Raw genomic sequence first — 23,576 nt, 5'->3', positions numbered from 1 at the left:
ATAGTTGGAAAATGGGTGCTCATTCTTGTTCTCCTTGCAGTGCCGAGCAGACCTGGATTCCGGAACTACAGGAAGCACCTGGGCGTATGAGGACTAAGTCGAAGAAGATTGTCAGAGGTCCTTATAGCGTACCCTACAAGAAAACAGAGGAAAACATTTGCTCCACAAAAAGAATACCAGAAGGATTCTGGAAAAAGAATTTCATTTTGCTAAACCAGCATTCTTTGGTTAAATCTGAATAAAGATCAACATTTTCTTTCCCTTTAACCGCCTATTTTGCCTCATTGTCACACACTCCTCCAAGACCAAACCAGTTACCAGACACTACCGATAGACCCTAATTCCAATCTGCAGGCACTCATCTGTCCCATAGTAGAGAAAGCAGAGGCAGAAGGGTACATTAGTTCTAGAGAAGCAGCTTTTTTGACACCCACACATCCTCGTCTCCTGGCCTTATATGCTCTGCCTAAAATCCATAAAGGACGTACTCCACCACTAGGTCGACCAATAGCCTCCGGCATGAATTCCATATTGGAACCTTTGTCCCAATATGTAGATTTTTTCATTAAATTCCGAAAATGCAATCTTACATAAAAGATTCTACTGCCATGCTTCTCCTTTTCGATACACTTGAATTTAATCCAGAAGAGGATTGGCTTGTTATCATGGAAATTGAGTCCTTGTATACAATAATTCCACAACAAGAGACTCTGGCCATGGTCTGGAGATTTCTAGAATCGGGTATTGACCTTCATGGAGTGCCCCCAGCATTTATCATCAAACTAGCCAAGATCGCCCTCACAAGGAATTTCCTTTCTGTTTAACAACACCTATTAACACCAAATATCGGGGACCGCAATGAGAGCTACCTTCGCTCCCAGCCTGGCCAACCTTTATGTGAATTACTTTGAAAAGTGTTACATTTACCCCACAACCAATCCCTTTTTGGACAAACTAAATGATATCTACTGGTATTTAAAGGTACTGTGGACGAATGGACTGCTTTTCATCAGTGGGTCAATGACCAGAATACCAAATTTGAAATTCACTTTGGATAATGACAAAAATGAGACGCACTTCCTGGATCTACTGATCACAATGAGTAATGGACGATTGGTCTTGAAGGTTTACTAGAAGACAACTGACACTAACTCTTTGCTATGCTACTCAAGTTACCACCCCAAAGCCTTGAGGGATAATCTTCCATTTGGGCAATTCCTCAGGTATCAGAGATTGTGTACACACACCTCTGACTACACGACAGATGCAAAAACACTCAAAAAGCAACTGCTACATCGAGGGTACCCAACGAGTATAGTAAACACCACGTACAAGAGAGCAAAAAATATCCTGAGATCGATCACTCTTGAACAGAAAAAAACTGCTGAGAACGATATAATCACAGCAGTGTTTAGTTATTCCCCGTTGTCGAATAAAATCAAGAGGGAAATCAAAACATTCTGGCCGATTCTCAATACAAGAAATTGTACCCTGCCAGTACCCCATACTGCACACAAAAGAAGGCAAAACCTAAGGGACAAATTAGTGAAGACACTACCACACTTCGGTGACGAATCTGAACTGAGCCAGCCCACACTATGGATTGCATTGCCCTCGTTCTTCGCTAAGGTGACAACCCCACCAGAAAGAGCCATGCATTCTCTGGACGTTAAGAGGGCGCTGAAGTTTTATCTAACCTGTACTCAGGATTCAGGCACTCGAAACTGCTGTTTGTGGCGTTTGGTCCCTCCAGCAAGGGACGATCCATTTCCAAGCAAGTACTTTGCCGTTGGGTCTCGTCCACTATTTCATTTTGCCATGAAAAGGCTGGTAAGCCCTTGAGGGGCACTCCTAAAACCCATTCTACAAGGTCCACAGCGTCGTCGGTGGTGCTCTGGGCTGGAATCTCGCTCATTGACATTTGCCAGGCAGCTTCTTGGGCGGTGCCGCATACCTTCACCAGACAGTATTGCCTGGGTCAGCAACATGTGGAAGATGTACAGGTGGGACGGGCGGTCCTTCAACGCCTGTTTCAATAAGGTAAGCCCCGCAGCTTCCGGGGTTTGTGTTTTACTCTATCCCTTGCTGGTTCTGTTATCATGCATGATGTTGGATGTTATTAGTTATGTTTGTGGTTATGGCCTGGGGGCATGGGGTTGGTTTGCCTGTCATGCACCTCCAAGGGTTGTTCGTACTGCTGTGTAATCTATTCACAGCATGTGAATCCATGAAAGATCCAATGCTGGAGAAGGGAGTAGTTTCTTACCTGTAACTCCATTTCTCCAGCGTTGGTATCTTTCAGTCATGCACATGCGCCCACCTGCCTCCCCCTGCAGGCAAACTGTGATTCGGGTTTCCTCTACTTTGGAGGTTAAAATTTGAAGGGAAGCCACAGGGGTGGGGCTATTTATACCAAAATCCTATTGGGTAGCCTAAAGCACCCAAAAACGACGTTTGATAGGACACTAAGTTATCGAAGTTTTCCATAGGAAAACGCTATGTTAAAGTTACCAATGTTTCCCAGCCTGATGACGGGAACTATTCACAGCATGTAATAAACGCATGAAAGATACCAACGCTGGAGAAATGGAGTTACAGGTAAGAAACTACTCCTGTCTCTGCATCTCAGAAAGCTACTTTCTGGCTGGTAAAGATGTGCCTGCGGGTCTCGGAGCTCATTCTACCAGAGGAGTGGGTGTTCTCGATATTTGCCAGGCAGCAACGTGGGCTTCTTTGCACAGGTTTGCTAAGCATTACTGCTTGGGATTCCCTTTTGGGCCCAGGTGCCTTTCTGGTAGGGCAGTCCTCCAGAGTTGTTTTGCTTTGGTTGGTGTTCTTGCGTCCTCCCTCCTCCAGATTTATGTAACGCTTTGGGAGTCTATCATAGATGAGGAATTCATGGGAGGAAAGAATCCATTAGAAGAAAAAAACAACTTACCTCTTGGTAATGTTCTTTCTGAGGAATGTTCCTCCAACTAATTCCTCATCACCCTCCTTGCCTGCCACACTTTGCAGGAAGCTAGTACACTATAGTTTCTATGGTCCCTCAGCTTCACAGTGCTAGGGGAAAAAGGATGGAACTGAGGTCACGGGCATGGCGCCGCTATGTAAACTAGCCCCAACACCCTATCTGGTGTAGGGCCTCTAGAGGCATCGGGTGGAGCCAGCGCAAAGCCGAGCTGCGGCCCCGAGCATTGAACATTTCCGGCGAACACCTGCGCCGAGATAGGCATATCATAGATGAGGAAACATTGGAAGGAACATCCATCAGAAAGAACATTACCAAGAGGTAAGTAATTTTTTCTACTCGTACGTGCCGTCCCCTTTCCTCCATCCTTGTGCGCGTCCCCCAACATGGGGAACGGTACCAGAAACTTTGGCAGCAAAAAAAATGTGCTTCCCCTTTAAATTTTACATAGAGTGTGAGGGTGGACCCCAGGCCTGGGAACTGTTATAAATTGCGCAGGGCACCCAGGTAGGTTTTGGGTGGTTGTGCTGCTGTAAGGGGGCAGGCAAGCGCATACAACAGGAAGTTAAACAAGAATGAAGATAGGCAAGGTAATTCAGAACGATTGAACAGGAAGAAAGGATGGATCTCAATGGTGAACAAAAAGGGATGGGAACCATGCACTGGACAAACAATGCAAAAATCCCACTAGGGGTGTATACACAGTTGGACTAGAGACTGCCTACAAATATAAGGGAAGCTCAATGCCTCTGTTTAAGTTACTTTTACTGGCACCACTCCTTGCAAGCCCATGGAAAGGGAAAGCAGGTGTGGCTTCTGTGTCTGGTCCCTAGGGCACAAACAAGGAGTGTACTTACACGAGACAAGCCGGTATGGGTCCAGCCGGAACCTACAGCGGATGCCCTCTGAGGCAACAGAACACAACACACTGTTACATTAATTCACTATAGACTACAAGTAAACAAGACAAGGGAAGGGGCAGAGATTGGCTGCTGCGGTTCCCAGCAGCCAAACTCTGAACAAAGGAATAACAGAAGCACAAGTGATGACAAGAACGGTAACTAAAATAACTAGGGAAAAATAGGCAGCAAAGTAAGCAAGGTTAAGAAGGGGAAAAACAAGTCGAAAAGAATCAATGTACAATAATACAGGATACTGGAACTGCAGACAGGTAATCAGGAACTGTAAATCTGGACTGGAATAACCAGGGGCAGGACTTAAGACATATAACAGGGAAACTGTAGCTCTGAAGTGGGATAACTAGGGCTGGACTGAAGATGGATACACGGAAACCCAGGAATGTAACTTGGAAGCTTAAGTCGGGGAAATGCAGACTGTAGGAAAGGAAGAAGGAACTGGGAGCCAGATAATAGAAGGTAGAGAGCAAGGGACTGCAGACAGGGAGCAATGACTGCAACAGAGGAGCAGGGCTACAATGCAGGCAGCTCAGCAGAACAGGGCAGAACGCCAGAGGGGATTAGCTGGGCTGCCAGGCAGAGCTCACCGGGGACTGGAACAGTAGTAGGATCTGACAGCAACAGGAAACAGCAGAATATCGGGGCTCTAGGCAAAAAGGGCTGGGAGCGAACTCAATGCAAGAGACCTGTGCTCCTGCAGGCTGCTGCTTAAATAGTGCCCTGCCTTGTGCTGAAGCAGACCAATTAGCAGCACCTGGAGCAGCACACCTAAAGGTAATCTGCCTCCTCCCTCCCTGGCCCTGGGAAGGTGAAAGTAGCACTGATCTCCAGGGCTTCTGGGGATTGTGGTTCCAACTCTGATTCATAGGAATAACCAGGAAATAAGAACTGCTGCACGGTGCATTATGGGACATGTCGTTTGCGAAATTAAATAAGAAAGTACCAAAGTCTTGCAAACAGAAAGTAACGACAAAAATATGAATAGGTATTGTCCAGGGAGTATTACGGAGATGCATGAAAATAGTCCATGATGGGTGTCAATTGGTGCGCCAGTGGCACAGTCGTGACAGGAACGCCCATGAGACCCCACCCTGCGATGCCCCACCTCGGTCCCTTTTTCCGCACACAGTGTCGGACCTGGAAGCTAGGCACGAGAACCTTTTCAGCTTTCCGCATGCTCCCCATTTGTTTTTTTTAATTCCTCACTTCCCTTCGGTGCCTTGCCTCCCCCACTGCATGTCGGCTGCAGGAGGCTTCACGAGATGCGCATCCTGCGATCACTCCTTGCCAGCCTCAGACCCCCATGTGCTCTGTCTTGAGTGCCTGGGGCCCGACTACCGCCGGGGTGTATGCATGGCTTGCAGCTCTCTTGGTCCCTGAGCCTTTAAGAATCGTCTTTCCCACTGGAGGGAGATTGATTCTTCTCCTGTTGCCAGGTCGCCACATCAAGTCAAGGTAGGTCCTTTGTTTAGCAAGTCCCCTCAGGATAGAGACTCCTTCCTAGGGGCTTCCACCGGGAAGGGGACCTTGGATTCTGGTTTTGACAGACCTGCGGCCGGTAAGGCTCCTGGCTCAAAGGCCAAGGGCCCAGGGGCTCTTTCGGGCTGTCCACAGAGGGGCATTCCAGCTTGTTCTTCTCTTCTGTACCAGGGTGCAAAGGAGCATCGCATACTGCTTCCAGGAGTCAGTTCGAAGCACGATACAAAACGACTACGGGCTCCATAGCTGAGGGTGTCCAGCCTATCGGAGCCACCTTGGAGGTAGTCACACAGGGCGATTAGACTACCGGTCCGCTGACTGAGGGCTCTAAGGCTACCAGAAACATCTCAGAGGTCGGCACTTCTGCTTCAGGATCTGGGGTCAAGGTGTGCCCTTCCAATTTTGAGCCAGCACGTGGCGCAGGGCCTGTGTGCTCTCCCTCCCAGGGCGTGTCGTCAGTGCCAAAGAGGGCAGACAAGCACGCAGCAGAGTCTGCAAGGCCGGCAGCCATCTTGGATGCATACTCCGGGCTTCTACCAACTCCTCTGCCTTCAGAGTGGGCCTTGCAAGAAGGTTGCAGTCCCCATCCTTCGGGAAGTGGCAGCGGGCCCTACAGCACAGGCCGATTGTCTCTGCAGGCTTACATCTACCCCTCTCGGCCTTTTACGGATACACGTCGCAGGCTCCTAGACTCTTTGATGAGGAAAGAAGGCCCAAGCACGGCAGAGGGCAGTGATCCTCGAGATCCGGCAGCATGTGAGGATTGCTTCTTCAAGTGCTTCCTCCTCCTCATGGGCTCCCACCAGATGTCGGGGCTTCGCAAGGGCCTTATCAAGGAGGTGATCCCACAGGTCATGCCTGCTAGGCCTCCTCCCCATGTCCTCCTCCGGTCCCAATGGGAGTGCCAGTGCCACAGCCTGTTCCTCCTCTGGTCCATGCACTGTCGGTACTTCCGAGCCCTCCTCCTCCTGTATCACCAACATCTCCTCCTCCGCTGCAGATGCCTGTTTCCCAGTTGCCTTTGCAAGGGGGGGGACACCTACGGCTCCTACTACCCAGTACCCGGACTTCCCTATGTCTGGCAACAAGTGGGGGAGGGGAACAATGACAGCAATGATGACGCACAGGACGAAGAGGCTTCGGCATCGGTGAAGGCGTTTCATAACCGTTTTCAAGGCCTTGAAGAGTATTTGGAGGTCCCCCAGCCCGAGCAGGTCCCCCAGGAGTCAAAGTTGTTGGTAGAGGTTCTTGCCCGGCTTGACACAAGCCATTCGGGTATCCCGCTCCAGAAAGATGTCTTGTCTGTGGCAAGAAAGGTCTGGGAGAAGCCCCGGGCCAATGCCCAGATGAACAAGAAATTGGACTGCAGTTTTTAGGCTTTTTGATTGGGTAACCAGTCCTCCAGGCCTCCAACACTCTACCACACTCGTGGCCGCGGCCTCCTTGTATTCCAAGCCATCGTCTTCGTCGTCCACGGCAGGTGCCACCTCCAGTTGTCTTTCCAAGGAAGACAAGGCCTTTGAGTCTTTTGGCAAGTGTTATCTTAGTGCCAGGCTACACTTGCGACAGGCTAACGCTGATGTCCTCCTAGCTGCACCGAACCAGAAGCTGTGGCAAGATATCGGGGAGTTCCTGCCTGACCTCCCTCTTTGAGAAACAGGCCTCATTCAAGGCCGGTTTGGCAGAGGCCTGTGCCGTTGTGCAGGACCTCCGGAAGTCTTCGGTCTTCCACATTACCACAGCCATTAGAGGTCTGTGCCTAGGGGTCGAGATGAGGCGGACGGCATGGATGCATGCCACAAATGTCTGCTTAGATGTGCAGGAGAGGATTCTGAATCTTCCTTTTGAGGGGACGACCTTTTTCATTCGTCCACAGATGACGAGCTGACGAAAGAGAAGACCGCTATGTAGACCGCAAAGTCCTTGGCCATCCTGACCAAACCAGGGGAAAAGTCCTTCCCTCAGTTCTAGGGCATGCCTGATTTCAAACCCTCAGTGGCTTCAAGGGGCTTAGGAACAACGTTGCATGGCGGCCAGACAGGTCCCCCAGCGACCACAAGAGTAAGCAGCAGAGGACATTGCAAGACTTTTTCTGCTCCCCCTCCTCCACTACCGCCGGAGACAGCATAAAGCAATTACCTAAGAGTCGGGGAACACAGCTCGCCTATAAGGGGCTGGCTGTCTCTCTTCACAGACAGCTGGAAGCGTGATTTGAAGAGTCCTTGGATTCTTTCGATAGTCTCCTCGGGATTTAGACTTCCTCTTCCTTTTCCTCCACCTTCTTCTCCTCCTCTGCTTCAGATAAAATCCCCAACGCTATTGCAGAAGATCCTCTTTTGAACATGCAAGCGGTGGAGCCGGTTCCTTAGTCAAACAGGGGCTCTGGCTTCTACTCCAGGATTTTTGCGGTACCCAAGAACAATTTTGGCCACCTTCGGCATGGTAATTCTAGCACCCTCTGGGCCTGATGGCATCTTCCGTGCTCACAGCTTGGCACGCCTGCCTCAAGATGAGACTCCAGCTCCACCTTGCTGCCAACTGAGTCCAGGAAATGGGGTCGCTGTCGGACAGAATCTCTGTCCCCTGTACCTCCTTACGGATCTTCACTTGTGGCTGTTGGACTGCAATGTGGCAGTGGGAGATCCCTTCAGCCTGCCGGAACCCACTCTGGTTGTGAGGACGAATTCCTCCCTCTCGAGCTGGAGGGGCTACTCTGGAGGGCTACTCGATTCATGATGCCTGGCCCAGGGCGGAGGCCCTCCTGCATATCAATCTGCTTGAACTCAGGTTAGTGGGCCTGGTGCTCGGGGCCTTCCTACCGCTCATCAGGGACAAGATGTTCTGGTCAGGACTAACAATTCCACGACTATGTTCTACGTGAACAAGCAGGGTGGTACCCGTTCCCCTTTCCTGTGCATGTAGTCAGTGTCAATTTGGGAATGGGCCCCGTCAGAGGAGATATGGATCTCCTTGGTCCATCTCCCATGGGACAACAATGCAGCAGCGGACCAGCTGAGCCGCTTGGGGTTCAAAACCTATGAATGGGAGTTGCACATCAACCGTTCATTGCCCCTGTTCCAGAAATGTGGGTTTCCGGATCTGGACTTATTTGCATCTTCTCTGAATTCCAAGTGCTCCTGGTTTGCTTCTTGGCATCTGGTGTCTCTGGGGGACATATTCCAGCTCTGCTGGCACGGCTGCAGGTGCTATGCATTTCCTCCTCCTCTGTTGCTCCAATTGAACTTCTGCAAATTCCGAGCCTCGGTTGGCGGCAGCCTCATCCTGATTCCCCTCCCCCCCCCCAACTGGCAGTTGAGGGCTTGGTCCTCGGATCTGAGGCAGTTGTGCTCCAGGGGCCTGTCCATCTTCCAATGCCCAGCAGGGGCTTCCTGATGCAGCAGGGTGGAGCAGTGGAGCATCCGGTCCCAGCCAGACTGGACATCATGCCCTGGTCTCTGACCAGTCGAGATTGCACCATTCCTAATTCTCAGATGACAACAGGGATATCATACAGGAGGCAGTCAGTGCATTCTTGCAAGTGCACCAGGTTCTGCCACTGGGCCCATGACTAGGGGCTGGACCCCATTACCTGCTCCCTGTATGACATGCTGGCTTTTCCCACACATCTAGCTCATTCTGGCGTTCTGGTCGATACCTGCTGCACCTATTTGATGGAAATTGGGACCTACAAAAAATTCCCCAGAGCAAATTATTTCAGCGGCCAACCCAGTGGTTAAGTCTCCTCTCAAGGGGATGTCCAGGCTTTTTCCTCCGGTCCATAAGCCTCACCATATCTGGGACCTCAATATGTTTCTTGCAGCTTTGCAGTGTAAGCCCTTCGAGCGGATAGCCTCGGTGGACATCAGGCTGTTGACACTCAAGGCAGTGCTGTTGGTAGCACTCACTTTGGCGCCCAGGGACAGCATGCTGCAGGCTCTGTCGTAGAGTGAGCCCTTGACTTGTCAGAATGACAAGGTCATCTTGAGTACTCATCCAAACTTCTTGCCCAAGGTGGTCTCTCCATTTCATTTGAATCAGGAAATCTGCCTAATGGTTTTCTTTTTGAAAGCTCATTTGGAGGCCGAAAGGCCTTTGCATTCCTTGGACCTAAAGAGAGTGCTTAAGTTCTCTCTCTCTGACAAAAATGTGGTCGGAAGAAAGGTCACAGCTGTCGCCATTCAGAGACCTGCTTCTTGGGAATTAATCAGCAGTGCGGCTATGTGGGCCACTCGTCTGCATGGGCCACTCGTCTGCATTCTGTAAGCACTGTTTCCTTGATACCAGCTTCAGGCAGGATGCAGAGTTCTGTCAGGTGGTTTTGAAGAACTTTTTTGCTTCTTAATTCTGAGACAGGTTGTCACAGCTCCACCCAAGGGTCTTGTTCGGTGGAATCGCTCACAAGGATGGAGGAAAGGGGACGGGAACGTATGAGTAATTAATGTTACTCACTGTAGTGACTAGAGTACTCCTAGTTCTTAATCCCCTTTCCTCCATACATCCCACCCACATTACCCCGCTTGAATGCCAGGGGCTAAAATATTCAGCATAGTCAGGTATTAAAGCGTCTGATGTGTAAAAGGGGGACTGAGGTGAGGAGCGGGAGGGCGGGGTCTCAGAGGCGTTTCCCATGCCTGGGGCTTCGCCCCTGCGTGCTATGCAAAATTTAAAGGGGAAGAATGTTTTTTTTTTTTGTTTTGCCAAATGTTCTGGTGACATCCCCATGTTGGGGGATGCCCACAAGGATGGAAGAAAGGGGACCAAGGACTATGAGTACTCTAGTCATTACAGTGAGTAACTTTAATTTCTCATCTTGCTCAATGTGTCTGCTTCTCGTCCTGATCAAAAGGATGCCATGCTATGCCAAGCACTTTGAGGCCTGCTGGCATTGGAGATGCAACTCCTTGCTGGACAGCCTGAAAACTCCTGGGCATGCCTGTCATTCTCCAAATTTCTGGCTTTTAGCAAGTCTATGCCTCCACCCTACACTCTGTCGTCTCCTGATTAAGCCTCTGATCTTTCACTGACTTGCTTACATTCCCCCCCTCCAACTGTCTCACTTGCCTCCTCAATGTTTGGTCATTCAATGCTCTGAGACCCTTTTCTGCCCTCCTGTTTGTACCACCACCTTATTTTCCTATTCTTCCCATATTCGTTGTTCCTCCCATCTTCAGTAATGTCTCCTATTGCCCCTTCCAATGACCAAGTTATTCCTTTTTTTCCGCCAATACTCTGCCTCTGCTATTATTGCATATTATGTTTGTCCGACTTCCTCTTTATGTTGCTCTCTTGGTTCACTCTTTCGATTTCTTGGTCCAAATTCTTCCCTCCTAGTTTCACTGCATCACTCTCCCACCCTCCTTTCTTGAATGAGCTGTTGGTCTCCTCCTTTCAGCTCCTCTATTGCCTCTTCTAGGTCTCACTTCCACTTCCTCCTTCTCTTGTGCCATGTCTTCAGACCTCAAACTTCCACTTTTCTCCTCAGCTTCCCCCAGAGAAAAAAGTAAGAGGGGGTGAGGAGGTGAAAGAGATCCATCCTCCTCTCCATCTCTTCCACCTCCTCACATCCTCTTACTTTCTCTCTAATTATCTCGTCTTGCACTGTCTCTGCTCTAATCTCTGCCCCTCTACTCCTGCCTTTGTCCTCTTTGCTGCTCCATTATACACTGCCACTCTCCTGTACACGCCGACCTCTGACTCCCATACTTATGAAATGTATATTATACCGTTTATAGGGGACCTGATTGGCTCTGTCTCACTAATTGCGTATAGAAAATCCTCTGAGGAAACTAAGGCCTCATATTGGCTGGGTGATGGAGTTTTGAGCTCCAGTGCACAAACACTAAAAGTCACAGTTCTACCTGTGTGGGACTCTAGCTCCAAATATGTCTACTACTGCTGTTCACAACATAATGTGGCTGTGTGTGGAGCATGGGGATGATATCGTTGTGAACCAGTCCTTATATATTCAGAGGGCTCTATTCGCAGTAGACTGAAACAAGTCTCTTTACAGGAAATTCAGTCCAGATCCATTCTTGTAACCCTACATTGTTGTTTGTTGCTCTGTGATGGGGCATTCCATTCCATTTCTATACATACAAAGTCCTGCTTCACTTAAGGTCTGTTCACAGGTGGGAGTCGCACTCATCCAGGACTAAGGGAACACTGGGAATTTTTGTGCATTAAGGTCTGGACTACCAGTAAAGGTCCCACAGATATCACACTAGGATCTCTAAAGCTATTGGCAGTGTCAACCTCGCCAGCACTACACTGAGGGAGAGGGATGCATGAATTCATTGGGGGTAGCGGTCTGAGCTGATCTTTTCCCCTCCCTCTGAACCAAGGGCTTGAAACTTCTTGTTGCTCAGAAATATCCTTGGGATTCTGAGTTATGAGGTCTCTTTTTTTTATTTCTCCCTTTCTAGAGAAGGGCCCTAGAGGAAAATTAAGTGCCTTTAATAATTAAGTAACCTTGGTGGAGCCCTTAAGTTTGCATTCATTTTTTTCTGGAGGCCTTAGTTATTACCACCTAGAATGGCATTGATGCTGGGTTGTTGAAGTGGCTGATTAAGTGGCTTTGGGCAGAACTCCTAGACTTTTCGAAGACTCACTAATAGAGCTACTAAAACATCAGTTCACTGTGTGTATAAGTATGAAATGGTATGTGCTGGCAGTCTCATCTTTTAAAATACCTATCAATATCTATATTTCAGACATAAACAAATGAAACCATACAAAAAATGTAATTCTAAGAGGCAAACATGCAAATCCTTTCTAAAAACATCCCTTTCAATGTATAATGCAGCATTTGAGGTGTATTGCTATCATCCATATGCATTATATAAAATCAATACAGAGCGAAGGTTGGATATGGATTCATAACTCCTCTGTAGCTCTTTCCATCCAGCCAATTAATGTTTCTTATGACTTTTTGGCCCAATTGAAATGCTGGTTTAGGGAGATTTGGAGTGTGCATTTTTCCTCTGCGTTGTTCCCGTTTCATGCATGAGAATATTTCTTATAAGCATTAGGCATTTGTGATTGATTTTTGTCACAAATTAGTGCTTTTTTACTTTGACAGATGTGTTGTGTCTGGTGGGGATGCTAATGTTTAGTCACTAAGGTCAATATGTTACGTTACTGGTAGGCTGAATTTATCTGTATGCATATGCATGAGTCCAATCCTCTTTGTATATTTCAGTTGGAACAAAATGCTGCCAGAGATCTTGGCGATGAACTCACCAAGATGGTGGTGTTGAAACCGCTGGACAAACAGATCAGCGAACACAAAGATGTCAACAAAGTCATAATCCAGCTCAGCACCATGATCCTCTCCCTGAAGATTGATGCCACAGATGTGCTGAACAGTTTCTCAAAATTCTCAGGAATTTGGAACCAGGTTGACTTTCTTCGTTTTTTTGCTATCATTTTATCCCAAAGGACTCATTTAATCAAGCTGATACTGTGTTTTGTGTCCGAAAGCATATTAAAAAAATTAATATATATATTCCCAAAAAGGTCTGGGAGCCCCTCTACCGAGAACGAACACGGCCAAATAACCTGTCCTGTGGGAAGGTGCCCACTCAGGAGGGTCTACAACCAGGTTTTAGCTCACTGTACCTTTCACAGAGTCGAAATTATTATTTGCATATCAGTCTGGTCCCACCCACTTGGGCAATCCAGCACCGAAATGCTAGGCAGTTCTCCTCTGAACAAGAGTACCAAGCAAATGGATATTTCTCCTTTGTGAAAGGTATAGTGAGCTAAAAGGTGGTTGGAGACCAGAGTGGAAACCTACCCATAGAACAGGTTAGTTGGCTGTGTTCTTTCTCGGTAGAGGAGCTCCCAGACCTTTTTACGAATATGTAGATTTCATGTAAACCATTTAATTTCGTCAGGCTTTATATTGATTAAGTACCACCCCTTATCTCATGGGTCCAGTCCTTCACATTGATGCCTGCAGAATTCCACTGTGACTTGAAATACTCATTCTAGAAGTTCCCATGCACATTCCTCCTGCCTACTTCACCATTAAGAAAACGGTTATCTACCTGACTGTGCCTCACATTACTGCAGTTGTTGGCAGTTTTGGTATAGTCTCCCTTCCCTGACACACTTGTCTTTCAATGCAATATAAAGGCGAGATGTTCCTAGAAAGCTTTATCAACGTCCATTTCGACTCAGTCATAACTTTGTGCACCTTGACTGAATCCTAGATCCATTCCACTACCCGTTTCCCCTTAGATTGTCCACCAGTGAAAAATGCTTCCCTTCTTTTTGTGACCCCAATATTCAGGAAGCAGAATGTTGATGCTGGCACATTGCTTTCCTCGATAACCTCATCAAACCAACTCCAGTAGTCATCCTGCTTGACCCTCTTATATCTTGATCATCCTCCCAAATTGACCACTTTCTTGTGGACAGGCTCTCATTCTCATGACCATCTCCATCTCCTGATCTAGCACTTGCCCACTCAGACAAATCTAATAATACATAGACATTCTTGATTTGTATCCCCTCTATGGCTCTGCCTCCACCCTCTTGCCGGTCCATGTTGACCTGGCCCTCTTTTACCGTCCTCTCTCTGCAGCCACTAGCTCCCTCTCGTCACATTCCCCAACGTCTCTTCCTTGCCCGGGAAATTCCTCTCAATCTATGCAAGAAGGAAACTCTGACTCTGTGTTCATCAACCCAGTTACAAGTCTAGCCCTCTTTATAATGACCCAGAATTGTCGTCCAAGACACATCCCGGTCTCTGATTGGTCTGGGATGTGCTTATGCTCGGCCAGCATCCAGAAACTAGCTACACCTCCCAGATCTGCTCTCTCCTCACAAGTTCCCAACCACTCCACCTCCTGAAGCCCTGGACTCCAGGTCTACTCCGCTAGGTTGGCTATACCACTGTTCAGCTTTGGGATCCAGCCAATTCCTGCCACATGACCCGATCAAGAAGGTACCAGTTGTACTATGTGCTGTCAGCACTTGTCAAACACTCTTTTATACCAGTTCCTCGCCTGGTTGGGAGCCGCAATCCCTGCTTTTTCTTACCACAACAGATCTCCCCAAGGCATTCTTGCTTCATGGCGTAGGTCCCACCTCTCCATGAAGCAGTCTGGAACGGGCCCACTACTTGCAATTGACCGGACCTCTTTCTGCTGATACCAGTCCTACAACCCTTCTCAGGGATGTGAAATTGAACTGGGGAGTTCTTATCCCTTAAGGACAGGTAAGTGACATTGATTAACATCCCACTCTCAAGCCCTAGCTGTGAATGTGCTAATTCCACTACCTTTGGTGCTATTCCCAGCATTGATTGCAATGCTTCCTACCCTCTCTGAACATTTGTCCATTCACACTTTGCCCCAATTTCAGGCTCATGCCCCACATCTGTAGCATGAAGACCTGAATGTGCGCCCTTTTCCATATGTGTAAGAAGAATTGCAACTCAAATCTACAGGAGACTAGCAGAGTCTACACCACAAACCAGCTAGTCTGCCATTGACCTTCCCTAACCCACATGTACCCAAACAATTGCCAATTGTATCCAAAGTCATCCTCACCTACACTAAACTCTCCTTTCCAAGCTCTCGCCATCCATAATCCTATCCTCCTCACCACTCACAAGTAAGTAGGTTTTAGAGTTCACTTTCTGATCTCCTGCTCTCTCCTCACTCTTCTTTCGATAGACCTGCTCATCCTTCTACCCACTTCTCACTAATGTATGTATCGAGCTTCTCCCCAATCTCAGCTCTGCAAGTGTTCATGTGCCCCATCCAACCTATTTTTCCTGCATATCATCAAAGCAATATAACTACACACTGTGGTTGAATCTCTGTAGTGCCCTCAAACAACCTTGCTACTACCAATTGGTACATTCTTAATTTCCAGATAATTTATTCATATACGTCCCGTCCCCTTTCCTCCACACTGTATGGGCATCCCTCTCTAGGGATAGAACCTTTTTCGTCAACAGGCGCGGACTTGCTTCACCTATGCTGTGGTTGAGGCCGTTTTTTCGGTGTCCAGTCAATTGGTCGAAAAAAAACTGGTCGACTGCAATTTGGTCGACGCAATTTGGTCGAAAACCAAATGGTCGAATTTTTATTTTTATTTATATATTTATTTTTCAGGTTTTCGTTTAGTAAAAAAAGGGGTTTTTAGAGAAAAAAAAGGGGTTGGGGGGGGACCCCCCCAAAAAAATTAAAAAAAAGGGTTAAAATAAAAAAAATAAAAAATTCGACCATTTGGTTTTCGACCAAATTGTTTCGACCATTTGTCTGGTCGACCAATTTTTTTCGACCAAATGTCTGGCAACCCGTTTTTTCCCCTCGTAATTCCATGCATTCAGCGTCTTCCCCAAGGATAGTTGTCCCTCTTTTATTCGTATTACTAATCAAGATTTCAAATTTTTCTCTGGAAAGAAAAGTGCAAGATGAGTGTAATATTCTCCAAAGCACACCCCAAAGGTGACTCCTTGCCAGGGAAGTGACCAGGCGGAAGGGGATAATCCGGCTCTTAACACCAGCAAGGGTACCGAGGCTCACCAAGCTACCATCCTCACGGCCGAGGGATCCATGGATCCTCTCGATCCCAGCACTGAGAGGCCAGACGGCTCTTATCCCGGGGGATCCCCCAAGAGGCTCTGCTCTACTACAGAGCCCAGGCCCGAGGGGGTCACCTACACTCAAAAGCACTAGCACCACAATGTCCAAGGGTGAATAGCCTACTGGGTCCACACCTAAGGTGCAGGGGAGGACCGAGCCTACGCACACAAGCAAACAGGCGGAGGCCAGAGCCAGTACCTCTACGAACACGCGGGCCACACATGTCACGGTGCAAGACAAAATAGCTGCGGGGCCAGACAAAATTGCAGCATGTGCAGAAGGGTGCCACTCCCGTGAAACCCGAAGGCAGGAATATACACGATGGCCAAATGGTCTCCCATGAGCATGCCGCAAGTCAAGTGGTGCACATCCTACCCGGTGCCCTTGGGACAGGGGCGCTACACAGAAGTGAGCTATTCTCAGGGCAGCCTCAGCACGGGAAGAGCACAGCCATACACGCCGGTCACCTCGTCCGTACCTGTGCAGGAGCGCAGCTTTTCAGCGTGCGAAGAAAGTTTTTTTTAAAAGTTCCTCACCCTAAGGAAATCTTCTCAAATGGGAGGTATTGTGAGGGGATTCATTCAAGACATGATTCTGCCTATGCTCAACGCCCCCTCAGCCCACAGAGACTCCAGCCCCCGCTCAGCCTAGCAATGCAGGCCAGTCCCGGCCATCGGTGGTCCCCCAGACCACAACACCACTAAGCACGCCGCCCACAGATATTGCAGACCCACAGGACACAGCAGAACTGGGGACACGGACGAGGAGGATGAGCAGGATGCCTCGACCTCGACAAGGGCTTTCCACAACAGAATAGCTGGATTGGCAGAATACCTGGGGATTACTCAACCGCAGAAGCAGCAACCAGAAGCGGGGGGTCCTAGTGATGTGTTAACCATCCGTTCAATTCCCAGATCTGGCTTCCCGCTCCAAAAGGATGTGTAGGCCCTGCCAAGGAAGGGCTGGACCCCACACCCCATTGTACCCAACCAACGAACAAGCGGCTGGTCGCAAAATATAGGCAGGCAGAGGGCGACTCACTCCTCCTGTTGCTGCACCCGCAGCCACATTCATCGATCGTTGCGGATGCTTATATGTACACCAAACCGCAGACATCCACTACAACCTCCTCTACTTCGGCATTACTAGGCAAGGAGGAGAAGGTTCTAGAGGCCTACAGAAAAAAGTTATACTCCAACGCCGGCCTTCACCTGCGACAAGCTAATCGGACGCCATGCTGGCCGCCACAAATCGGAGGCTTTGGAGTGAGATTGCCAGCTCACAGGCAGACGTCTTTCAAGGTCGGTTTGGCCGAAGCCAAAATTGTGGCACAGAACTTAATTGTGTCCTCTGTAGCTCATATTGACACGGCAGGTAGAGCAATTTGTGTGGCCACACATATGAGGCGGTCTGCATGACTTAAGGCCACCAGGTACAATCCAGACGTACAAGACCACATTCTCAACCTCCTTTTTGAAGGAGGGGACCTGTTACATTCTTCTACTGATGAAGAGTTGGACAAGAAAAGGAACAGTTCCCAGACAGCCACGTCCTTGGCTATACTTGCAAAGCCAGTATCTAAGACTTTTGGGAAGGGGCAATCTCAGTCCGATAGGGGTCGTACGTGTAGCGGCTTTAGGGGCTTTCAGAACTGAGAAGTTAGGAAGCTTGACAGGTCCCCCAGCCAACACAGGCGCAAACATAAAACCTCACACAAGGGCTTCTTCCAGTTCCCCTCCCAGGCACCAGCCTCAGAGGGAAAGACTCAATGACAGGATCATCAAGGGTCCACAGTTCTTCTGTGGGGGGCAGGCTTGCTTTTCACATTCAGTCCTGGTGGGCCGTCTTCACGGACCCATAGATCATCTCAGTGGTATCGCAGGGTTTCCGCCTTACCATGCCTCAAGTCCCCCCCCCATTGTCTTCTCCCCGCCCCTCCTACAGGTTGGGATACTATCTCTCCTTGCAGAGATCCGTTCGCCAGTTGTGAGCCTGGCAGAAGAGGAAGTTTCCCTATCACAGAGAGGCTTGGGGTTTTACTCCTGTATCTTCGCGATACAGAAGAACCACCAGGCAGGCCTGAGAGTGGTTTTAGATCTATCCTCCTTAAATCTTTACTTACTCTTCCAAAAGTTGAAGATGGTGACGGCAGCGCTGATAGCAGAGTCTCTGTGTTGGAAAGACTGGACATGCTCCCTGGACCTGAAGGTTGCATACCTGCACGTCCCGATATGGCAGCCCCACCACTCCTTCCTCCTGTTCTGGGTTATGGGCCACCACTTCCAGTACAAGGTCCTTCCGTTTGGGCTCAGCCCCAAGGGTATTTACAAGACTCATGAATGTGGTGGCGGCGTTACTCGGGTCGAAGGGCCACCATGTGTACCCATACCTCGACGATTGGTTGTTCCGGGCGAAATCACCAGGGGAGGAGAGGAATACTTTCTCCAGACAAATGCATGTTCTTCATGAACTGGGATTCCCCATCAACCTCGGAAAGACCTGGCTTCAGCCTACACAAGCCTTAGTCTTCCTGAGTCTCACGTAGGATACTAAAGAGCAGTTGGTCTTTCCCACCCGGAAGAAGGTAGTGACTCTCAAAGCGGCTACTGGGCATTTTCTCAGCAGGTCGGAAACTTTGGCCTGGTAGTACCAACGCCACCTAGGGATTATGGTGGCATGCCTCCTGCCCGTTCCGCATAACGGGCTCAAAATGAGGTAGGTGCATTTCACATCTCAGCCTCATGGAATCAGGAAACGGGCTCTCAAGCAGCATTAGTCACCATTCCTACACATCTCCACCAGGATTTGGTGTGGTGGAGGCTGGACACCAATCTTATGGCGGGCAGACCATTCAGACACCCCCTGTCTGAATATACCGTTATGACAAACTCCTCCCTGAATGGGTGGGGAGCCACTCTGAACAACCACAGTGTGCATAGTCTACGGACAAGGGAGAACCAGAGGAGTCTCAATTGGCTCAAACGGATGGCCATATGGCTGGCTCTCAGGGCCTTCCATCCTGTGATCAAGAACAGCCCAGTCTGTATTCAGACGAACAGTTCCGCCTGCATGTACTACCTCAACAGGGGCACCAGATCACCTCCTCTGTGCAGGCTCACCATCGACATATGGGAATGGGCCAATTTCTGCAATCTACCTTCCGGTGGAGTCCAACCCAGAGGTGGACAGACTCGGCAGAAAGGGGGTGGACAACTACGAATGGCAGCTGAACAAACAGGTCCTGCAGGAGATCCAGAGTCATCTGCAAAATCAGAGAGGCTCGCCAACTAAGGCTAATTCTGATAGTGCCACAGTGGCTGGCCAGACCATGGTTTTCAGATCTCATACGGCTCTTGGGTCAGCTCCTGGTTCCTCTCCTAGTGGGGGACGGCTCTGCTCCTTTGTCAGCAGGGGGCTCGGGGCATGGTAGTGCACCCATCACCAGAGAAACTAGCCTTACCAGCCTGGTTCCTGAGCACATAACTCTGCAGCACCTTTTCCTGTCTCAGGATAACTTGGAGATTATCCAGGAGGCAAGAAGCATCTACACCAGTTACATATATAGGAGCAAATGGACCAGTCTCTGCTTCTGGGCCGAGGAAAAAGGTGTAGACCCATCAATGTGCTTTCTGGATAAGGTGCTGTTGTTCTCGGCATTCCTGGCAGAGTTGGGGTTTCAGGTCGACACATGCTGTATCTACCTAGCGGCTGTAGGTGCCTGCAAGAACTCAGGCAGCAAATCATTCTCCACCCGATGGTCAAGAGGCATCTGGCGGGGCTGATGAGATCATACGCCCCCTATCAGACGTCCACACCTAGCCCGGGACCTCGACATGGGTTTGGGTGCCATGGCGCATAAACTATTCAAGCCCATGGCGTCCATCGACATTAGATTGGTCACAATCAAGAGCGCACTGCTGGTGGGACTTATTTTGGCGCGCATGGTCAGCGAGATTCAGGCCCTTGTGGCATCAGTGCCTTATACCACGTTCCATCGCAACAAGGTGGTGCTTCGCCCCCATCCGTCGTTTCTCCCGGTGTCTTAGTTTCACTTCAATGAGGCAATAGCCCTTGCAACTTTCTTTCCAAATTCAAAGGACGAGGCAGAAAAGGTGTTACACTGTCTCGATGTCAGGAGAGCCCTATAATTCTGCCTGGACAGGACAAAGGGCTTCTGCAAGTCGGATGCGTTATTCGTCATCTTCGGTGGTTCAAAACAGATAGGTTGTCAGGCATCAAAAGCCTCACTAGCTAGGAGGATGGTCACAGCCATTTAAGAGGCCTACAAGAGACAGCATATGAAGGTGCCAGCAAACTTGCAAGCCCATGCGGTCATGGCCAAAGCAATGGCTGTAGCCTTCCAGAGGCATGTGCCGTGGCAAACAGTCAGCAGGGCTACCCCCTCAGCATTCTGCAAGCATCATTCCCTAGACAACAGTGCAAGATCAGACATAGCCTTCGGGCAAGCGGTCCGTCCTGAGGAACATATTCTCTTAGGGATGGCAGCGTCTCTCTTCCCTGGGGCTTCAATCAGTGGTAATCGCCCATACAGTATGGAGGAAAGGGGGCTGGATGTATGAGTGATTATGAATTACTCACTGTAGTGACCACCGTACTCTTAGTTCATAGTTCCCTTTCCTCCATACGTCCCACCATCCCCTTTCCCCTTAATAGACAACGTTTTTAAGCAGTTCAATCTAGCAGACGCGATTAAGGGGCCTGAGATGGGTGTCCGGACATTTGGTCGAAAGACATTTGGTCGACGTAATTTGGTCGAAAACCAAATGGTCGAATTTTTTTTTATTTATATGTATATTATTTAGGTTGTAGTTTTGGGGAAAAAAGGGTGTTTTAGAAAAAAAAGAGGGTTGGGGGGGACCCCCCCCAAAAAAAAAGTGAAAATAAAAAATAAAAAAATTCGACCATTTGGTTTTCGACCAAATGTCCTGTCGACCAAATTTTTTTTCGACGAAATGTCTGGCAACCCTGAGATGTGACGCCAGATGGCGGATTCAATCGAGTTCATGCTCCCGGGGCCACGCCCCGCTCCCAACTACACTTAATGGGAAAAGGGCAATTTCTTCTGGTAAAACAGATTTTTCCCGTCCCCAGCGAGGGATGCCATACAGTATGGAGGAAAGGGGACTATGGACTAAGAGTATGTTAGTCACTACAGTGAGTAACTTATTTTTCGAATGGATTGTGTCCTCCCAAGTATTCCTTATCTTTGATATTTCATAATATCCAGCTTGCTGCCTCGGACAAGATCTGCCTGTGGTGTCTAGGGTTAGAGAATCTGTCTTCGGAGTGTGACTAATGCATGTCGATGACGGCCAAGGCCTTGAGAGAGCGCAGAGGGAAGTTGGAGATAGGTAATCCTCAAAAATCTATTACGCCCTCCAAACGTAAACCATCGGATGAGTCGAGGCCTTGGTCTCCTCGTCATAAAAAACCTAAATGCTCCTGTTCGCAAAGTGGGTCACATCATTCCTTGTCTTGGAGGCATGGCAAAAAGAGGCGCCATAGGTCGCCCTCCACTTCCTCACCCAATTCACCCGAACATGTCACTTGTCCCTCAAAACATAGTACCCTGGCTCAATGGGAGGAATTCAGAGTTAGTATGATGAAGGTGTTCGAGAATGCGGCCTTGGCCCCCTCGACAACACCTAGAGGTGATACCCCAGACAAAACACCTGGGAAGCACAGGAGCTGTGAGTCTTCGAATCCAGCTGTGGAAACTCCTCGAGAACAATCTCATCCCTCGAGTCGAGAGAAAGACTACATGAAACACAAAAAATAGTTGTCATCTATGCTGAAAGAAACGCATACGGCAAGCCCGAAAAGTGCATCTTTGACGCCCTTAGTGCAGAAGGTGAACGAGAAGCCATCGACGCCACAAGTGTCGGCCTCCAAGACGCCATATATGCCAATTCCTTCGACACTATCGTCGAAGACCTCGACATTTGTCAAAGCCATCGACGACTTCTTGAAAACCTTCCAAGCTGGTGACAGTTTTGTCGAAGCCGTTGGCGTCAACATAGACTATTTCAACACTGTCAGCTCCCATTATGACATCTATAGCGCCTTCTTTTAAGAAGATTTGTACACCAAAACCTTGCTCAGAGTATTTTTAAACTCTTTCTTCAATATATGAAGATGCAGAAGAGTCATCTGAGGAGGAAAGACCATTTGGTCTCGTTTATGGGACACCGTCTGTACCAGAGAAATTCGTATCAGAAGAGTCTCGTATGAAAAACCTGCAGGATTGTCTTCATGAAGCAAGTGGTATCGACCCCCTGAAATTGATTTTGGTAAGCAGATCCAGGAGATCATGACGAGGGCACGTATAGACAATTCATGACAAGAGTCATGGAATACATGGGATGGTCCAGACCCACGCCTGTTTTTGAACAGGACGATTTAATTGACATATTGGATAAAGAACCACAGGAAGACTCAATTGTCCCATTTCATAGGGCTCTGCAGAGGAGGGTAATTTCCAACTGGGAAACAACCCAGGTTTTCCTGGCAGTGAATAAGAGGCTAGCAGCCAAATAAAGAGCCTCAACTTCTGATCCTCTATACCTTTCAAAACATACAACACCAGAAAGCCTGGTTGTTCTTCTGGCAGACAAAATGCCTATCCCACAAGATAGGGATGATAAAAGATATGATGCCATGGCCAAGAAGGTTTTCTCAGCCAGTAGTATGGCATTCAAATTTGCCAATGCTACATGCACGCTGACGAGATTTAACTACACCCTTTGGGACTGTATTTCTATGGCGGCTGACAACATCTCCAAAGGGGAGGAACATGACGGTTTCTTGAACATGATCAAGGATGCGAAGGACGCTATGTGCAAATCCCTCCAAACTGGTCTCGACTCTGTTGACAGCAGCATCCGAGGCATGGCAGCTAGTTCAGTGATCCGCTGATTTGCGTGGTTGAGGAGTTCTGGATTTGCCCCAGACGTTTAATCCAGACTTCTCAACATGCCCTTTGATGGCACACATCTATTTGGGAATAAAGCTGATGAAAGTTTGGAGAAGCTGCATACTTCCAAGGGGGGCGGCCAAATCACTTGGAGCTGCAATAAGGCAAACTCCAAACCGCCCCACAGTGGCGCCCTGGAGGGGCAGGTCCTTTCGCTATTATTCCGCATTCATAAAAAGCAGAGTACAGCCAGCTTAAAGAGATCAAAGACGATTCCCCCATGGTGGGTGGGGTAAAGGTACTAAGACAGCAACTGCAGGTGCTGCCTTAACTTCAGCCACTGCGTCAGCCACTCCAAAACCTCTCTGAGGTCTTCGTTCACAAGGCTGCTGTAGGAGGCAGGTCGTCGCATCATCTAACAGAATGACAGGCTATTACTTCAAATGCTTGGGCATTGGAAACAGTTGTCCAAGGTTACTGCCGGCCTTTCGTGCAAAAAACTCAGTCATCCACTGGGGAACAACTCTTTGAAGGTTCCGGATCTGCTCCTTATGCAGGAGATTTTAACCCTGCTGGAGAAAGGTGCTATAGAACGAGTACCTGTAGCAGAAAGGAACCAGGGTTGGTATTCCCCTGATTTTATAATTCCAAAGAAGGACGGAGAATTGAGACCCATC

General features: G+C 48.7%; 1 protein-coding gene across 1 annotated transcript in view; it reads left to right on the top strand.

Moving 5' to 3' along the window:
• Positions 1-23,576, top strand: part of LOC138497282 (dynein axonemal heavy chain 5-like) — a 1,499,851-nt gene that overhangs the window by 404,422 nt on the left and 1,071,853 nt on the right. Inside the window, exon 27 of the mRNA XM_069620634.1 lies at positions 12,563-12,760. Within this exon, the coding sequence (XP_069476735.1) occupies positions 12,563-12,760 (198 nt within the window). The remainder of the gene's footprint in view (positions 1-12,562; positions 12,761-23,576) is intronic.

Source organism: Ambystoma mexicanum, chromosome 5q (assembly GCF_040938575.1).
Source record: "Ambystoma mexicanum isolate Mex_15411 chromosome 5q, UKY_AmexF1_1, whole genome shotgun sequence".
NCBI classification, from domain to species: Eukaryota; Metazoa; Chordata; class Amphibia; order Caudata; family Ambystomatidae; genus Ambystoma; species Ambystoma mexicanum.
The sequence above is the reverse complement of the archived record's forward strand: the minus strand, read 5'-3'. Positions and strand labels throughout refer to the sequence as shown.